The sequence below is a fragment of the Stegodyphus dumicola genome, chromosome 2, assembly GCF_044657685.1.
Source record: "Stegodyphus dumicola isolate Sdum_Otavi_A_Nest chromosome 2, ASM4465768v1".
In the NCBI taxonomy this organism is placed as follows: domain Eukaryota; kingdom Metazoa; phylum Arthropoda; class Arachnida; order Araneae; family Eresidae; genus Stegodyphus; species Stegodyphus dumicola.
In genome coordinates, this window is record NC_140769.1 from 238,272,133 (window position 1) to 238,293,487 (window position 21,355).

At 29.9% G+C, this 21,355-nt stretch overlaps 1 protein-coding gene across 1 annotated transcript in view; it reads right to left on the minus strand.

The window, feature by feature from the left end:
* Positions 1 to 8,092: 8,092 nt before the first annotated feature.
* LOC118184704 (uncharacterized) overlaps positions 8,093 to 21,355 on the minus strand; it is a 72,848-nt gene continuing 59,585 nt past the window's right edge. Inside the window, exons 5-6 of the mRNA XM_085811929.1 lie at positions 19,428 to 19,506; positions 8,093 to 9,174 (exon numbers count right to left, since the gene is read on the minus strand). Coding sequence (XP_085668055.1) covers positions 8,980 to 9,174; positions 19,428 to 19,506 — 274 coding nt within the window. The 3' untranslated portion in view covers positions 8,093 to 8,979. The remainder of the gene's footprint in view (positions 9,175 to 19,427; positions 19,507 to 21,355) is intronic.

The window sequence follows — 21,355 nt, forward strand, 5'->3', positions numbered from 1 at the left end:
GATGCCTTTTTCGTATTTTAACAATTTGAAATCATTTCTGATTTCAAAAAAGAAATCAAATGAAAACTTTAAAGAAAAATTAAGTACTTTAAAGAAAGTAAAGCATCAGGGTCTTATCATCAGATGTTAATATCTGAAACTAATCTCATAACTACTTCTCGTTAACATTTTTATTACGTTCCAAATTCTTATACATACACATTCTAAATTCTTTCAAATGCCTGATTCACCCAAAAACAGTACAGTTGTGTGTTATACAGATTCATTTAGATTACATTAATAACTTTTTGAAAGTAAGCATTGTAGAACATGATATCTTCATATTATTTAAATTAAATAAAAAACTGAATCATGTTTATATTAAAAGAGAAGGATAGCAAGAACGCCTATATTTTATGTTACCTATGAGGTAACACATTTTCCGAATCCTCATCTTTGCTCTGAAAAATTGTATTAAAATAATTCCAAATGCCCTGATTTCATTGTCTGTTTGTAGAAATTTGTGAATAGCAAAAAATCTTCATGCTTCTATAAAGTTCACATATCTATGGTATTTTTCTCGTCGATAATCGCTTCATTCTTAATAAGTTTTAAATTTATTTTCAATTATTATATATTAGTTATTACTGCTATCATTCAAGTCAGTAATAAGTGTTTACTCCCCATATGTGTTGATTAGTAAATAAAGGAGCTTGTGTACTTTAACGCATAAACAGCCGAGTGAACTGAATGAAATTCAGTTTATCATATGAGAAACGAATAGAATTTAAGTATTGCTGTGAAGGTCATAGTATAGTGTATATTCTCAGAAGTGAGTAATACAGATTTTCAGCTTTGGTAACAATAATTGTTTTATAAACTGGAATAATTAATTCATGCAAATTTGTTATGCTTTTGCATACAATTTGTTGAGAACAGAAAAATGCGTTTAGGAAATGCTGAAATATTTAAAACAAATGATTCACATTAATCATCAAATGAAACAAATTATGCAATATTTTTACCGTAATACAATTATTTAAATATATTGAAGCTGTGCGGTGTAAGACAGTTATTTTAAATTTATAGCTTAAAAATCTCATAAAATTGTAATTTGTCAATGGAGTAATAATGGTGAAAGAGAATGCCTGTTTTGTATAACTAATATAACTTAGTATAAATATTTATTTCCTGTAATTTAGTGTCTATAACCACGTTTCCCAGCTACTGACTCTTGTACCCATAACTGTTTGTTCAGTAGTACAGATTAAGTAACAAATCGCTAATTTGGAAACGAAGATTGTAGTTAACTAATTTGGAGTCTATGATTATGTTGATTTATAAAAGCTTTTAATTCAAAACGAAACACTTCGTTATATAACAAGATAATAAAATAGGTAAATGTCCTATATTTTAATATAGTACTAAAACAGTTTTTCTTTTATCCAGTCATCAAAATAATTTAACTCTTTTTCTGGGAAAGCAATTAAGGAAAAAGGAAATGTAGAACAGAAAACAGCACTAAAAGCTAAACTGTTAAAAAATATTCCAAACCAAATAGAATTTTTTTTACAGCATTTCTGTTTAGAATGAGGGGAAGAAAAGGTATTAAGAAATATAGTTACTATTATAAACATTGCAAGCCAAAGAATACTTTTTTGAAATATTTCTATTTTGAAAGAGGGGGAAAGAAGGTGTTAAATTAAGAAATAAAATTAAATTTTTAATAAGTTATAATAAGAACTCAGATGTTTAATACAATTTAGAAATTTTGGAAAAATATGAACTGTTTTTAATATTAAATTCTAAAGAATGAAAGCAAAATTATATAGCTTCTGAACAGCTTATACTCAAAAGTATTAGCAATTTAATAAGGTTAGAAAATGACCATAGATCACTTTTGCATCATATATATTGTAACACGTTCTGCATTTTCTGTACACTCTAGTTTACACAGATATGTAACAAACATAAATGGATTACCTTAATAGGGTGAGATACAACCTCAGTAAGATGATGAAATTTCAAATGATTATATTGGATATTTTCAATTATTTAAAAATTTCGAATATTATGGAAGTATTTTAATACCTTGAAAAGTATAATACCTTATTGAATCATTAAAACTATGCTGTAGTTACCTGTTCTCTAATATAGGAGTTTATCACTCTAATAATTTATAATGTAATCCAGTGTTTCGCAACATCCATTTACATCTTTAGTGACATTATATTCATGGCACTTTATTATGCTGCATTCATGTCACTCTATGGCTTTTTATTAAGTGGAAATGAGTTGTTACATGAATGTCGCAGTGTGACTTCACATCAAAGTCCCAATCTGACTTCACATCAACGTCACAAAAAGCGAACATTAAACCATTTCTACAACGTTACTGCGACATTGAGGTCGCGACACGTTTGCAATGTTGCAGCGACGTGCCGTGCTGTTGGGGTTATTTAACATGATTACTCAGTATGCCAGTCTCTCCCTGTTAATAAATCCCCCCTTAACAGAAAACAATTAATACAGCAATGAATATGAGTAGTAATGTACAGGATAGAGGATACAGGAATTAAATATACTGGGTGATTAAAAAATAACAGAAGTATCAGTAATTCGAATAATAGTAGCATGAAGACAACAGAATAATATGGCTTCCATAAAATGCCCAGATAGAGACAGATTTTTTTCTTTACATGATGAAAATTTTTATTGTATTTACTTACAATTTTAACCAACAGGTTGTGATGTAGCAATCTCGGAGAACTGGTATTTTGTATGAAACTGGCAATCATCAGCCAGGATCATCCTTACGATATCTCCTTACAAAATCCTACACATATTTTTACTTACACCACCAAATGACTTCAAGAGATGTCACAAATTAGTAAACAGAGCTTACAAAAAACAGTACAGACAATCTGTCAAGTGTCCTATGGACTGAGGAGACACATTTTGTGCTTAATGAATGTATAAATGGCCATAACTGCTGCATATAAGAAAGAATCTACAAGTGATTGTGGAAATCCCTTTGCATCTATTAAAGATAATAGCATGCAGCAGGTAGGACCAGAACCAATGCAGCTGAATTTAGGCAAAATTTCCAGAATTTCAGCAAGTACAGGGTAACAAATTTTTAGTAATCCAGGGTTCGTACACATTTCTGCACATGGAAATTAAGTACTTTTAAGGACCATTAATGAAAATTTTAAGGACCTATGAGCAAATGGGAAATAATAAATTCAATTAAAAATATTATCTATGTCTGAATTTCACTTTTGTAATACCATCCTAAAAATAAAATAGATCCCTAAGTAGCATATTAAGTAGCATGCATGAATTTATTAACATAATTATTAAGTTAGAATAAAATAAACTTTATGCTATTTATCAAGTAGCATTGAACATTTTACACTTATAATAGTTGGAAATATTTGAAAGAAGATAAGTGACATCTATGTTTCACTAACAGTTAGCTTTATGTTGATTTTTTTTAATATCTCATTTTGTCACATACTTGGTCAGTCTAGAGGTTTAGTAAATAGCAGGTAGATTTATGTCAAATGGCATAGGTTAAAATGAGAAGTAAGATCATACATAATCAGCATGATTCATATCAAAAGACTGAATGTTTTCCCTGCTACTACTTGTCTAGAAAGACCTACTGGTTAGAACAAATCTGAAAGCCCAGATGTAGGCACGGTTGGCAGGTGTTGAAAGTTAGTTAGGCTTTGTTTGATGCAGTTAATGTCGTAGCTTCATGTTCTAGGGGTTGTAACCCAGTTCCAGGGGTACTTTAAGGTTCCAATAAGCCATTAAAGCACCAGAGGTGATAAGTTGTTTTGTATTACTTTAAGTTACACTAGATGCTCTTTGCATCTTATTCTTTATAATATTGAAACTTCTTATAAGTTTACAATTCATACAATAATATGTAGAGATAATTTTAAGGATAAGCAGTTAGTTATAAATAATTAAATTATGTAGTTAGATAACCTTAGTTATTAGGGATTTACATGGCCACTATTAAAAATTTTTTTTAACAATATTTGTTAAAAAGACTTATTAAAATCAAAATCACATAAAATTTCACAGTTTAAAATATATGTAATTTATGATATTGATTCTTAAATGATATTAGGATAATTACACATTAAAAGCTACAAAACATAAATGTTTTGTAACAACAGCACTCAAAATATTTATCCTTCATTTTTATTTAAAGCCTTCCCAAACATTTGGCTTTTGTTGTTTGACTTCTGAATTAGAATTTGGCTAGTTTATATCGATTTCCTTCTCTTTAAGTATCTTTCCTAAGAATTAGAGATTTGTCTCAACATGCAAACCAATGCTCTCACTAATTTCTGCATGATTTATCTTCTAACCTATCAACCTCTCCACAATGTACCTATGAGAGTTTACTTGATTTGGTAAAAGTTAAAAATCCAAAACGTCAGACATACATGAAGCAAATTATCGCTATGTCTGAAAATAACTACAATATCAGATGAAGAATTAAATAAGCCTCTTATTTAAAAAGAACGTAGGACATGAAGGCATGTTCTGATGCTAGCAATTATCAATTACAGCTCATGGTGATGTAATTAAACACGAACAGGCAAATTCAAATTTAAAAATGTGGACTAGTGGTCAAAGATTATACAATTTAATTTTAATTTGATCTGGCCCAGTAACTCTATCATATGAGGAAAAAGAAATTATAGTAAAGGCTAAAATCATAACAATTGGGTAATTTACATAATAATAACTGCACATATCTTTGAAGAATAATTTTCTTTATGTATTCAGTTTCTTTCTACAACATGTTTCCTTTTCATTTTAGAATTTTATTAAGGATTTCTGTTATTCTAAAAAACACTACATGCATTTAGAATATATAGAAAAAGTGGATAATTTTATTTCTTTAGTAAAATGAATATTCAGAAGAAATATGAAATATACATGGTAAAGGCCAGGTACAGAGCTGGTAAAGGCCAGGTACAGAATTTTTAGAATTTAGTGACACACGGAACTACAAAATCTAGAAATGGCAAAACTTTTAGAATTTAGAGCAGGTATTGAAAGCAGAATTTAAAAAGGCACTAGGCAGCAGAATTTAGGATCCACAGAGATTGCATCAGGTGGGAAAATCCCTAGTACCCGCTCTGTGTATGATGCATTAATACATATTAGATGAATCTTTTAAATTGTATGTTCTCAATTTCTTTATTAATAAAAAAATCCCTTTCTATAATGCCTGCCCAAGTGATAAGATTAGGAGCATTTTTGATATTTTCCATGCTTGTGTCTAGTAAAAAGTAAAGAAAATAAAGGGAAGATAAACATGTTGAGAAAAAGATTCTAGTATCAGAAGTAAAAACATTCTAATATTGTTTTTATTGTTCTTCCAGACGTTTTCCAAAAAGTAAGAAATTTATCACAAACTTTCTGTAAAATACATCCGTGTTGATACCACAGAGATATTTTTCATTCTGTCACATATTTTTCGAATCTTCTATAATCGTTGGTCTATAAATCTTGCCTTCAAATCCTTTTAAACTTTCCAAGCTGCAATGTCTAAAATCCTAAAAAATTATCCCTACCAATTCGTAACAGCCAAAAGCCGGAAATATTTGGGTGGGGGGGGGGGGAGGGAAAAAGTGTAAAATTAATTTTATAGAAAAAACTAATGCATATTCCAATAAGTTTGAATATTCTGAAACAATTACATGGGAAGAACTATTACTATGAAAAAATTAAAAAGAAGACATTTTTAATTAATTAAATAGCTAATTTTGCTTTTGTTAAGAGCTGTTTCGCAAATTGTGCTTTATAGCATTATACCTTGTTTATTTTCCAGATTGAAAATATTGTATAATACGTTGTCAAAATGAAACTTTATAATATGACAGCGAAAAATAAAAATGTTTTATTTTAATGTTATTTTTTTAATATAATTTCAATATATTACCATTATTTTACTGAAATTTATCAATGTTACGATGTTTAAAAAAAAAATCGGCGAAAAATTCCCAGATCTCGGAATTAAAAATTTTCTATAGAAACTGATCTTAAAATTGCCAAAATGTTGATAAGTCGCTAAATTTAGAACCGTTTAATAAAAGAATTCACATCCTCAAAAGCGAAAAGTTGTTTAAGAACTCTTTATTAGAAAAAATGAATTTCGAAATGTTTATGTTTCACTTCTTGCTTAGAAACTCTAGTATCCCATCATTTATATTAGAAACAAATTAAAACCCATGAACCCATTCAAAAGATAACCATATATGTCAGTGAATCGGCAAAAAATATTCCTCCAAAATGCTAATTCACACTCAAAATGGCAGTCGTAATAACAGACAGAAATTTCAGATGATTAAAATTAAGGACTTTCTGCTGATTTTGGCCAAAATTAAGGACTTTTAAGGACCAAAAATCAATTCCAAAAAATATAAGGACTCTTAAGGACAGTACGAACCCTGTAATCACAGAGACTGCACTATGCAACAAAAAGTCTAGTTCTGAGTTTGGGTGCAGATTTATATATAGGCTTCTTCTTCTTTGAAAAAAGTCCATAGTAATACATTTCAAACTGTTTTTATCATAGCACAGCTTTTAAGAGACTGCATTATTCTGTCCTTGTACAAGAGGCAAATATTCCATAGTGCAAAATTCATGTAAGATGGGATGATGTGCCTTTACACAGATCCTCTGCAACCCTGATTTGACAATGACCTCAGTAAAGTGATGGCAAACCTTTCGAGCTCAGCGTGTGTGTGTGGGGGGAAGCAGCAGCTTAATTATGGTGTCGTGTCATATGAAATCATCCATCTGCCATCCATGTTATAAGTTGCCAAGAATGCGCTTGGAAGCACCCGAGGTAAGCACTGCACATGTTGACAATGATGAGGTCATTGCAAGAAACAAATACTTTTGTATTATGAAATATTTTTGTCCATCGATGGCTCTACAAATATGTGATGTGTGGTACCTAAAATGGGTTTGTGTGCTAAAGGTTCACCATCGCTGCCTAAGTTACTTGTTCTGATATGAAATGCTACAAGGCTCCCTGCCTTAGACCTTGTGGCTTGGTTATTAGGTTACTTGAAGTCACAGGTGACAGAAGTCGGCTGTCATCACTAGCCACATTAAAAGATGTTATTTATCATCATGTGACAAGACTTAAGCTGATAACCCTATTTTATACTTGCACAGTGTCATGTCTGATGACCATTTTCAAGAGTAACAACAACTATCACACTGAGCATCTATAAATTCTAGCTATATTGTGAATTCTGCTATATTACTGTAAGAACTTCTGACATAACCAAAGCCCCTGTTAGTTAAAAATGAAATTATTTTAGCAATAAAATCTTTCATTATTATTATTTTTAAATAATTACCATGTCTTTACTTGCATTTTTGTAAAAACACCATTACGCTACTGTGTATACAGAATATTTACTTCATATATCACTTTTGGATCACCAGATATTAGACCAAGGACAGATACTAAACATTTTGATAATTATGTATATGTAAAAAAATTTGATGTGGATTTTTTAGGAAGTCTTATTACGAACAAATGAAATCTGAAGAGAAAATGAAGTCTTCTTGCAAAATGATTTAATTTTTTGGCTTGGAATCATTACTTATTATCATGTTCTACAAATATCTGTTCTTCAGTCTCATTTGAGATGCAACACCACATTAAATGTTAAGAGTCAGGAATGGAAATAATCTTTCTTCAGACAAAATAACACATTCACATCTTTTGAAATATGTCATTTTATTTATTTATTTTTACACATGCATAATTACGAATGTGTTGGGTATCTGTCCATGGCCAAATGTTAACATATATGCTTTACATTATTGTTCATATTGCTCATATTACCAGGATTATATGATACCTTTTACTTAACAAAACTCTCCTTTCAAGAAAATCCTAAAACAATGAATTTAATAGGGAGTTTGTTACTTAAAATAATTCAAGAATGCATCACTAATTCAGAAATACATGATTTAGGACAGAAATATTTGCTGCACAAATACAGACTTTTCCATATTATAAATATTTGCTTCCAATGCTAGCTAAATAACAAGAAACTTTAATTAAATAAAACAAGAAATTTTATTTGGCAATGTGTGGATTACAAAAATTTAATACTTGTACTACAAGCTTTAAAAAAGAAGCCTTCACTAAAGACTAAAAAAACATAATATCAACTTTTAAATACTTATTTTAAATTATACAATACTTTAGAAAGTGTGATATCTTCGTTCTGAAGTGTTGAGTCATTTAATTCACAGTAGTTTTATCCCTTTAAGAAATTCTAGTTGGAACAGAAAGTTTAAAAATACTTTTTCCCCCCTAGAATCACTATTAAAAAAATTCTTTGGCAATGTGTGCACAACACAAATTTAATACTTGCACATGCTGTAAAAAAAAAAAAAAAAAAAAAACTTCAGTAAAGACTAAAAAATCATCACAAACATGGATAAATATTTGTTTATATATTAAACAATAATAAAATACTTTATAAAGTTTAAAAATACTTTTTTCCTACAATAACTTTCATGAATATAATTTGAAGGTCTTCACAGTTTTATAAAATATGCTGTAGCAGAAAATACCCATGCAAATTAAAATAGCCTTCTGAAAATTGTTCATGATAAAGGTAGAAAAAACAACCTCCAAATGTCTAAATATTAATATTTTTTACAATGCAGTAATAATAATAATAAACGTTCAATTACCCAAACTGTTTAGATAGCCACTAATAGATAAATAAAAAATATAATGTAAAAAAGTACTGATGTAAATTGCATTAAAATCATCTAAAACATTTACTAACAGGAATAAGAAAAGGTCATCTGAAACACTGCTTAATACTACAATTTGTTAACACACAAAAAACATGGTTCATTTCAGTTTTCTAACACATTATAAAAGCTCTGGCTAGTGTTAATAACTGTTCTATATAAAAGTCTTCTTTATGTAAATAAATTTCCTCTATGAGCTGTATGTATATGATCATAAACTTCATTCCCAGATCGAAACAGACGAACACATATCCAACAAAAGTGAGCACCACATTTGCAGGTCATATGATTACATCCTGATGATTTTTCTACAGCAGCTTGGCAATTAGGACACCTTTTACATTGCGTTGTAGTCTTTTGCCAAACCTATCAAATCGTAAAAAATAAAACTCTAATAAATAGTTGATACACAAAAAGTATACTAAAATTTTACTTTTTTTCAAAATGTGGATAAGATACACATCTATTTATTATAATAACCTGTGCATTAGGAATAAACTGCACTATTAAGACAAATGAAATGTACAGAAATTTAACATTTTCACAACAGATTTCCTTTATATTAATTATATGCTTAACTTTAAAAAAAAGGCTAAATAAGGAAATAATGAAATAAAAAATTAATGGCTTTATTAATTCAAAATAATATTCAAACAAAACTGAGACTCATAAATATATAACTGGAAGAGAATTATATCAATGTAAAAATTAAAATTAAGGATAGAAAAAAAAATTTAAAGATGTAGATTTTGAGGTGGGGGTTATCGATTTCAAAGGTATTTGATACAGTTTTCTATTCTTGGGGAGGGGGATTTCTACAAAAGTGGCAGAAGCAACAACAAATTTGTAGAAAAAGCAATATGTACAGCAAAGACAAAACAAACACAGCACTATCTGTCAAGGGAAAACAGTGATGAAACATGAAAAAGGTAAAATATTAGAAGTTTGTAAGAGTTAGGAAACCTGTATTGAAATGAATATCATATAGAAATGAAATTTTTGAGAACATAAAAGTCTTTTAAGGAAATCCAATTCATCAATTGGAAAAGCTTTATGAACAATTTTAACAGAATCAAAGTGAAAAATTGTGATTGTGACCAACTAGGTTTAGCTTTAGAAGATTTATTTATTTCCCTTTTATAATACAAGATTTGCATTCTTTGATGAGAAATTTTGATGCTTTCTTAGTTTGGCTGGTATATATATATATATATATAAAACTCATGTTAAGAAATGATATAAATTCAAAAAAAAAAAAAAAAAAAATTTGCACTTAAACTCTAAAATTCAGTTCAATAGCAATGTCGTAAAATAATTTTAAAATGAGCATATCTTTAGAATTTACGATGCACAGTTCTGTGCGCTGGAGATAAAATGTTTTTTTTTTCCCACCTGTAGAGTGTTGCCATTGCTTGCTTTGAAATCCTTGAGTTTGTTAATCAAAACTTCATTAAAGTTTTACAAAATATGAAATCGATAATAAAACAAATTCCAAATTTGGTCTTCCACATGCCAATATTCGTAGGAGGGTTAAGTCATTCAAAATTCGATGGCTCTATGTACCATTGTTTTATCACAATGCGAGAAATATACATACATTTATGCAGATTTTTCATTATTTAATTTCTTCAAATATAATGCAGGACTCTAACATTTGGTGGCAATAGTTTGAAAAGTGAAACGGACATTTATAGTGAGTCAATGCAAAATCACAAAAAGAAAACAATAGTCCTTTATGGATAAAGCCCCTTTGGACTAACAACTAAAAGAAGGATGAAATTATTAAAAACCAAGCAATAACAATAGCCTATAGAAGCATAAAATGAGATGGCAAAAAGTAACTGTGATTACTTCTAATAGCAGTATGTCTCTTCTGATGCCAAGGGAAAAATTTTCAAAGGCTTTATCAATAACCACAGAACAAAATCCTTTATTAATAGTCAGAATTTTCAAATAATTAAGTTTTTGAAAAAGGAAGATTCAGAAGAACAAACTTTACAATATATCTAGGAATAGCTCATTTTTATTTAGCATGGAGACATGATTTTGCATGGGGAGGTAAGGAAATGAAATTAGGTTTATGGTACACAGTACTGCTGAAATCCAATTCATTTCAGATAGTTGAGAATGTCAAAGAAAAGTTTACGAATTATCAGATTTAGACTAAATAATGAGGTGAATCAATCAAATTCATACGAGATAAAATCCTTTTAACTGTTAAAATTGCAAATGTGTCATCAACATAATGAACACAAAAACGAAAAGGCAATTTTTTAAATAATATGAGATCAAAATAGAGCATATAAACATTAAAAAGTATTGAATACAAGGGACTATCCTTCACTTCGGCAACAGTAATTCTTTTGGAACATCATCTAAGTTTAACTCAATGAAATCTATGTGAGAGAAAAGAATTCCTCATTTGCAGTATGTGTAAAATGGAATTTCTTAAGTCTAGTTTTAAAATCTTTTAAGCTTCCTTAACCAGAACACGTGAAAGAAAAAATATGTGATTTAATCGCAACAGAAACCACAACCAAATGTTGGGAAGAAAAAGATCTTAAACTAATTGATAATTTCAAAAGAACATTTTATAGCACATTGTTAGAAAATATAGAAACCAAATACCTGGCTAAAGGTTATGAAGCTATATCAGATAGTGTAGTTCAAAATGGAATTCCATTTCTTTCAACTTTTGGAAGAACATAAAACTTAGCACAGGTAGCAATAAGCAATTTTTAAAACTGAGTTTAGTATATACATAAACATATATAACTGATAAGGCTGAAGCAAAGAGCAGAAGAACATATTTAAAAAACTCATGTTCGATTTGATCAACATGTTGATTTGTTCGACAAGATCATATAAAATAAAGAAACAGCAATGTCAAAAACATTCCAAGGAACATTCATATTGCTGCACAAAAACTGTTGGGAATAGTGTAGAGTTGGAATATCAAAATGGGGAAAAAAAAAAAAAAAAAGGCCGATGTGCCTATTGTAAAGACAGAAAAACTCAATACATGTGTGAGCAGTTCAAAAAAGATATCGTTGTTTGGAGATTATGCTGCATTTGGGGGGGGGGGTAATGAATGTAAAAATGATATATGAATCATCGCTTTGAATGAGCTATTCGTCAACGATGGGGGGAAAAAAAAAAAAACCTTTATCAAATGCTTACTTTATTTTAATTATTTTATTTTGTGTTAAAGATCATTACAATGTCTAAAAAGGTACCTTTGTTGTAAAAAACAAAGCTCACATAAATATAAAAAATTTATACTGTTGATCTATTTTAGAATTTTAGTGTCATAAATTCGTTTAACTAAAAGAAGATAAAGTTGTTTTAATTTAAAAATGATGCGAGTACGATATATCTGATGTAAAGTATAATGGGTCTTACAGACACAACCTGTGTATTTATGGTATTTTTTTTCACCTATGCACTCATGGGTTAATCAAAAATTCATTAAAATTTTATAAAATATGAAATAAAAAATTAGAAATTCAACATTTTGGTTCCCATGTGCACAAGTTCGGATGGAGGACTATGTTATTCAAAATTTCATGGCTCTAGGTACCACTGCTTTTTCACAATGCGAAAAACATTCAGACAGATTCTTCATAATTTAATTTCTTTAAATATAATAAAGGAAAATAATATTTGGTGACAAAAATTTGAAAAGTGATTCAGCACAAAATGCCGTTTCAAGACTAATGTCCATTTTGAGCTATAAACACTACATTTGTGCAGAGAATATCAATAATGGAATCTTCAACAATGGGCCTGATTTGAAGATTCTGATACTGTGGTTAAAAACACTGGTTATACTGAATTGTGGCAGTAACTGGTCTAAACTACTAAAATAACCAAAAATTTAGCGTAGCATAGTGAGTAATAGAAAGAAATGTATTTTAGAATTAAACAAGTTCCCGCTCTAATGTCTAGTTATTTTATTCAAAGGTCATACAGAGTAGAGTCACAATTCAAGTTGTACCTGATCTTTTCTACAAAGTATTTTATAGCAGAAAACCTATTTTCTATTAACATCAAAGTCTGCATTTGATTCCAAGGTTTTAATTTTTTTTCTAAAATTTTACTGACACATACAATTTAAATTTTATGTGGTGAAATACATTAATATTTGATTTTTTAATTTACATTTCTGCATCAGGATGCTATAAAACCAATGCAAATAAAGATTTAATTTAAATTTAGATTTTCAATAGCTTTCCTCACTTCATATAAGCATGGTGTGTCAGGTTCCAGAGTTTGATCATTTTCAGCAACATTCAGGTTGATAGTTAGATCAGCCTCCTCCATTGGAAGATCACTTCCACAGAGAAGATTTCTGAAGAACTCTCTCCATCATTTTAGCACTTCAACTCATCACTTGTAAGCTCTCCATCACCTTTTCTACAGGTAACAGTCAATTTTATTCAATTATCGTGGAGCCAATGTTCACAATCACTTTCTGGTGATTTCCAGATTGAAAGGAAGGATAAGCGAGGCCCTTTGGAATAGGCAACAAAGAGATGCAGTCTTGGATGTTGACTCACTGCACAAACCTGTCAGAATGAAAGCTTACAGAAATAAATAAAAAGAAAAGCTACTGAAATGTGATAAGAATACTACAAGGGAAGTTATATCAGAACTGAAAAGGAATAAACGATGTGGATGCTATGATTGTGATAGTGAAAAAATTACTGTGGAGAAAAAGCTTATAAACTTATGATTCAAAAACAATATACTAGAGGATCAGAGGAAAATTATAAAGAGTTGAAAAAACTGTTTCGTATGAAAAAGAAAGCACATATGGAGGAACAATTTGGTGAAATAGAAGAATTAAAAACACAAAAAAAGAGTCGATAAAATTTTAACAGAAAATCAGTGCTCTATCTCACTTTGCCTGTCCCAGGACTGTTACCTGTAGAAAAGGTGATGGAGAGCTTACAAGTGATGAGTTGAAGTGCTAAAATGATGGAGAGAGTTCTTCAGAAATCTTCTCTGTGGAAGTGATCTTCCAATGGAGGAGGCTGATCTAACTATCAACCTGAATGTTGCTGAAAATGATCAAACTCTGGAACCTGACACACCATGCTTATATGAAGTGAGGAAAGCTATTGAAAATCTAAATATGCAGGCCCAGATAGTATTAAGGCAGAACTTATGAATATGGATCTACCTGAACTGATTGATTATACTTAATATTTGGACTGAGGAGCATATGTCCATTGAATGGGAAGAGGGCTCCATTTGTCTCATTTTAAAAAAAGGAGATTCGAATGTTACAAACTATCGAGGTATTACCCTCTTAAATGTGCCATTAAAATCTTCTCCCGTATTTTATATAATGTGTTATTACCATACACATCTACAGTTATTGGTAGCTACCAATGTAGATTTCAAGCTGAAAAATCTACTATTCATTAAATTCATTCCGTTAGACAAATTTTGGAAAAAATTATTGAACATAATATTGATACCTTTAATCTTTTTATAGATTTTATAGCTGCTTATGATATATACCATGAAAAACTGTTTAGGGCTATGCTGGAATTTGGATTTCCTAGAAAATTCATTTATCTATCTAGAATGACTTTGAAGAGAGTAAATTGCAGAGTTCAAATCATGTTTGATTTATCAGACACATTCTACACTGAAAGAAGGGTGAGACAGGGTGAGGCACTTACATGCATGTTTTTTAATATCACCCTTGAAATGGCTATTAAAGATACTAGAATTATAATCAGAGGTACCATATTTCAGAGATCTATACACTTAATAGCATACACTGATGACATCGACAATATTGGCAAAGTAAACAGATGGTTGTGGTGACTTTTGGTTCTCTGGAGTCTGCAGCCAGAGACATTGGACTTAACATTAATGAGTGCAAAATAAAGTTTATGGCAGTAACAAGTAGAGTATATAATCCCCTCACACTGCAAATAAAGTCCTATACTTTCGAGGGCATTTCTCTGTTTATGTATTTCGGTATTATCATCTCTAATGATAATAGTATTAAACTTGAAATTGACAATAGATTATTTAAATGATTTAGATCTTTTTATACTTCTATATAATAATAATAATGTAATCATGGTTTAAAAAATTTATTAGTGTCTAAATTATTAAATTTCAAGACAAAAATAAATCTTTATAAAACTCTTATTAGACCTATCATATTGTCTGGTAGTGAATGCCGGCCATTAACCTTTAAAAGACGGGTGGCCTAAGAATCTGCCAGAGCTGTAGTGTCTCAAAAAGACAGCTGTGGCTGAAATATCGGCCAGCGAATTCTCCTCCCTCCATCCTTCAGTGTGCGGAGATAGTCATCGTTCGAATAACCTCCCTTGTCACTTATGCGAGATGACCTTCGCGCCTTCCAACTGTGGGGTTTCGTAAATTCACTTTTGTTTCCCTCATCAGTGAAATCTTAGCAATTTTACATTATAATATACATTACATTAACATACATATAATATACATTTTACATTATATAGTATTTATTTCACCAACTTTTCAATGTCATTAAAAATGTATTTTTTCTTTATATTTCCCCTTTTTATTGCAATTTTTGTATTTAATATTGCTGTTTGAAACATGCAAAATGCAACGGAGTGCAATGCAATGAAAATAAAATCTGTTTTAATAGTAAAGGAAAAAAATTTAAAAAAAAAAAAAAAAAAAAAAGCTAAAGGATAAAAAAAATGCTTTTATCACAAAACTGCAAGAAAGAACAATGAAAAGTAATGTAGTTGAAAGATGAAATGACTTACTATACAATGATGGGGGAATTAATAAATTAAACTGAATAAGAATACTAATGAAAAAAGTAAACTAAACTAATATAAAAAAATACAACGGGATTTGTTTGATATATAAATATAAGAGGCGTATTTTCATTATAACGCAATGTCAAAAGTTAATATTCCAACATACAACAATTATTTAGCTACAAAATCTCATTATATTATGTTTCCCTAGTTTAGGGAAAAGAAACAGCAGAAAAGAGAACAAATTCAACAAATTCTTTTACATTATTCCCTAGTCTCTTATCTGAAAATTAACAAAGGCAACCCCCAAAGGCGACCTACAGGAAAAGTTGCAAAAGAGTAGTAGTTTCCCTTTACAATGGCAACTAAAAGGGTGGTGTAAATGCATTTGAATTTCCCATCTTTTTAAGTGAAACCTTTCCAAACTGCCCCATTTCTTAAAGGTTAACAAAAACAGATGAAGAAAGACCTCTAATTTTTGAAAGAAAAATACAGTGGAAAATATATGGTCCAATTACAGAAAATAATAGGTGGAGAATTTTATTTAACCATGAAATATATATATAAGATACAAACAACCTAATACTGCCTGAGTCATCAAATCTTATAAGTATCAGGTGGCTCAGACATATTTTTAGATGTGACAGCTTGAACGCTATTAAAAAGGTGACCTTTGCAAATGTAGAGGGTACCAGGAAAAGAGGAAGACCTCACACAGGATGGACAGACTGTGTGGAGGAAGATCTCAGGACTCTAAAAATGAATTTTTGGCGGACTGTAGCGACTAATCAGATTCGTTGGAGGAAGCTTGATGAGATGGCCTTGGCCTGTGACAGGCTGTAGTGCAACTGAAGAAGAGAAATTTTATTCAACATTCTAGACTTTACAATGTTTCTGTGCATGTTAGGATAAATTTGGGTACCAGTATGAATGAAATTTTGTTCTTGTAATTTTATACTGCATTTTTTCAAATAAAAATTACTGGAAAACAGAATATACAGCAGATGTCATTTAATGTGATCACAGTTAATTTATCATTCAGAAATTGTTATCAAATTGCAGAAGTACCACCCATTTATAACATGGAAAGTACATCGTTTATTATGTACAATTCAGTTAATACGATCAAAATATTACAGAATAAATTTTTTAAGCAAAAGACATCAAATAAAAGATACATTTGCTAAGAAAGTTCAAAAGATATTTTAAAAATTGTCAAGTGACAGAGAAATGTTGCCAAGTAACAGTTAAGTCACTATACAGCTTGGTTTCTATTTTAGTCAACCATTTCAAATTGTGTGGGGGGGACACCTTAGTCTGGCATTACGATTAAGAATATAGAATTTGGTCAAATAACTTCTAGAAACATAATGAACAGTTCATAGAAATTTAACGAAGACATTATGAAAAGTTCATAAAAAGATTTTGTATTTTCTTAATTAAAATGCTCTGAAAGTACCTACTTACATGTTTCCATTTATATTAAATTAGTTCAATTCCATTTCTATTTTGAAGGATATTTTTTCTCATCGCTTAATGTTATCATTCAGTTAATGCTATCTAAATAACCATGACATCACATTAAGGAATGCTTACTATACCAAAAAAGTTGGTGTTGGTGTATTTAATTATGGCAAAGCACACGAGGGCTATCTGCCTACAGGGAGGGATGCCTTTCGTGGAGGACTTTCTAAGGGAAACTGGCTCGTATACACATTACACATATGGAAAACCACGAAAACGCCCATGCAGCCAGCCCATTCGCGGGATTCGAACCTCAGACCGAACTACCAGTGTTCAGCGTCTTTACCGCTCGGCCGCTGGTGGGCCCATACCAAAAAAGAATGCATATGTAAATGGTGATACTGCTCATTAGAGCTGAAGAATTCTTCAGGCACATCATGGCTGCCACAGTTTGACCCATTCTCAAACTCTGGCAACAGCTTCTAACAAATGAAAATATGTAAATACCCCAAATTATACAGCTTATATAGAAGAATATTTATTGCTCTTAAAATCCTATGTAAAGAAGTTGCTTTTCATACAATAACAGAATATGTGATGTTGTGACAGCTCTCTGTGTTTTACATTTTCTTCAAGCATACAAAAATTTAACATGCATTACATTGTTTCTGTTAGCATAAGAATGAGTTTGGAAATAAGGCAGAAAAGCTCCCATAACCACATAGATCTAGCACATTACTTTTAAAAACAAAGTTAATATGTAGTAGCACATAAAATACACAAAATAAATAAATCCTTATAGCTTCCTTAGTGCTTATAGCTAAGTTCACTTCAGGTACAAATAAAAACATGATAGGACAAATTAAGCAATTTAATAAGTTATTTTTTTACTTAAATCTTTCATGAAATACCAAACATGCACATTTTCATTCTAAAATAACAGCTGATACAATTTTATATATCATGGACACCTTTAAACAAGTATCCTCACATTAAAAAAAAAAATGTTATCTTAATTTTTTTCTCACATGTCCTCGAAGAAAATAAATTTTAAAATGGGAAAGATGTAAATCTTATTAGGTAGAATACATTTTGTACATTACAAGCTAAGCAAAAAACAAATTTTTTTACATTAGTACAAGTTAAGTAAAAAACAATGTTAACAGATTTTACATTTTTGCTCCTTTTCTGTTAAAGATATCTACAATTTGGTACTTTTTTTTGTTTGTTTTTGTTTTAGTGAATTTCCTAAACGTTGCCAATTTAGTGTGGTTTGTTTCCTTGCAATAACTGTATTTAAAACCATCCCACTCACATAAACACCTTTTCACCTAATCATACTTCCCTCCTCCCATATGCTAGATTTTAGTTTAGACAGTATGTAGTAAATTATTCTTATCATCTCATTAATCAGAACATTAAGTACGATGTCTAATCCATTAGTGAAAAATAGCACTTTACATAGCAAAAATAGCAGCTAGAAACAGTAGCCAATAAGGCACTGCCTACAGCCTACCAACATAAAGACTCTGACTTAATTGAATTTTTGTGGCATTGCATGCATTTCTACGGAGAAATGTTCTGTTAACTTTAATGCTATTTTCATACTTTATGCCTGTTGTTCAGTCTTGTACGAATCTTTTTTAAGGCTATGTTTATTAATTACTGTTCCTTTTATTTTAGTTTTGTCCAGATTATTTAATTATTTTAAGAGGCAATGAATATAACAAGCAACAACCTTTTTTTTCTGCTTTTTTATTTCATGTTTTTCCTCCTTATGAAGAGGGTTTTTCATGGATGAAACCAAACGAAATCAAGATGGGAAAAAATAAAGATAAGGAATTCAGTTAAAAGAGGAGAAAACTCTAAAAAGATTTTTTTTTTTTTTTTTTTTTTTTTAAAGTTCTGGCCAAACAATATTCAGTAATGAGACAAAGGTATGGGGAAAAATAAATATGGCAAAATGATACTGAAGCTGTATGCTATACGGCTTTAATGGAAAATTAGCAATTTTTGATCCCACAACAATAAAGTGCTCTGTTTTTTATACCTTATAACAAAAAATGAAGTATAAAATTAACAGGAAAACTTCCCCACATTTTGAATGATTCTAATATTCACTAGAGGTGATCACTTTTGAGAACATCACTATTGATCATGCTAATATCCTTTTTCATTATATTCTTGGAAATACTGCTTGCTGAATTCAGAGACCGTCATCTTACAAAGGTTGCTGCCATAAGTTTGATGGAATATAAATCATAAAAGTAACTTAATCAGACTTTTTTAGATCAGTTCTGATTTTGTCCCATTTCCGTATTTAAGTCCTCTTTCTTAGCAAATAGCAATTACCACAAATGAATAAGATTATCTTACCTTAAACGAATAATCAGGATCAAGTTTGGACTGGGTGTACATCTCACATGTATAACCGTGATGATAAATGACATTACAACTGCAAAATAAAATAAAACATTTTCAAAATGCTATTCTAAGTTGAAATGTATTGACAGTTATAAGTACAGTGGTACACTGAGCCAAGAAAAAAAAAAAAAAAAAAAAAAGGGACAGTTCTATATCTCCCCCTCTATTGGGCTGATTGGCGAAATTCAACTTGTGATTTTCATGTCTCGAAAGTGCGACTTAGGATATGTATTAGATTTATGTATAGCACAGTTCTAATATAGGTACTTTGACACAAAATCGGACATTTTCTGAAATAACATACCAATTCTTTTTTCATATTTTGATTCTAAGACTCAAATGACGCCAAACTACCAAGTTTTGTACAAATCGCACGAGTAGTTTTTAAAAAATTAGCTCTCAAAATTTTAGCTTCTCAATGTTAATCGAGTTTGGTATATATTTATTAATCTCTCTTTTTTTATTAAACTTATTTGATTCTTCCTTTCACAATAGAAAATTTAGGTTCATTCAAAATAAAATTCACCAATTTTTTATGATTTATTTTTAAAATTTGTACTTTTAAATAATATTTATAAATTTTTCAAAAACATTTTTGAATTATAATCTATAAAATTTTTATTATCATCTTGAAGTAGACAATTTCTAAGTATACCTGCAAAAAATGACAGCTTTTTATTCAAAATTTCCGAAGATACACGTGAATTGATATATTGGCGCGTTTTGAAATTTGGCATATTTGTTGAAAGCGATAAAACATCAAATGTGGTTTAGACACTTTGCTAAAATTATTTGGAAGTAGAAACGATGTGACTTTTTTCTCTGCTTATGCACAATGTAAAAAGGTAGAAATGAGGTGCCTTTTTTTCCACTCCAGCATAATGGAAAGGAAAGGAAAATTGATTGACATATATTAACAGATTTGCCAAGTGAACTATTCTTGGAGCAAACTGAAAAAAAAAAATGTGACGAGATAAATTTTTGGATTTTTCCGTAAATTTCAGACCAAATTTTACAAAATTTAATATTTGGACATAATTTGAGCCATAGAATTGAAATATGGAAAAAAAATGGTATGTTATTTCCGGAAAAGCCCGATTTTATGTCAAAATACCAATGTTAGAACAATGCTATGTATAAATCTAATATATATCCAAAGTCGTGTTTTCGAGACATGAAAAATGCAATTTGAATTTCGTCAATCTGCCCAGTAGGACGGAAAATATAGAATTGTATTTTTTTTTTTTTGCGCAGTGTACAAACAGAATATGTATTGACGTTCTTTGGTGTACCTCCATATATGCCCACTTTGAAATACGTCTACCTTGGTTTATGCCTCATTTGAACAAGAAAATTTGCGTTCAGTATGCATTTGACTGGAATAATGACTTAAGTTCATTGAGTTTTAACTGTGTATGCTACATTTGTTTTCCTCTTTCAAAATAATCCTATGAACATCAGCATGCCGGTTGTTATTATTCAGACAGCCCACACTATTAACTATGAGTTTTAGTAAAGTTAATGAAAAGAGTCAACCAATGAAAAAAATTGTTAGGATCACCATGGAGGTAAAAAAAGAGACTGTTCAAAAGTATGGAGATGGCATGTGTACCTAGGACTTGGCCTATTGCATACTCTTTTCAGAGTACAATGTTTGCAATTATAAATACTACAATTATATTGAAATATTTATAACTGTAATTAGATTTAAAATTTGTAAATATTATACAAAACAACTACAATTATAAATATTATACAAAATAAAATTTAATTACAGTTAAAAGATTATAGTCAAAGGTATTCTAAAGAATGGGAAATTAATAATTACTTTATATATTAATGAAGCAGAATGTACTACATTCTGCACATTATCATCATCA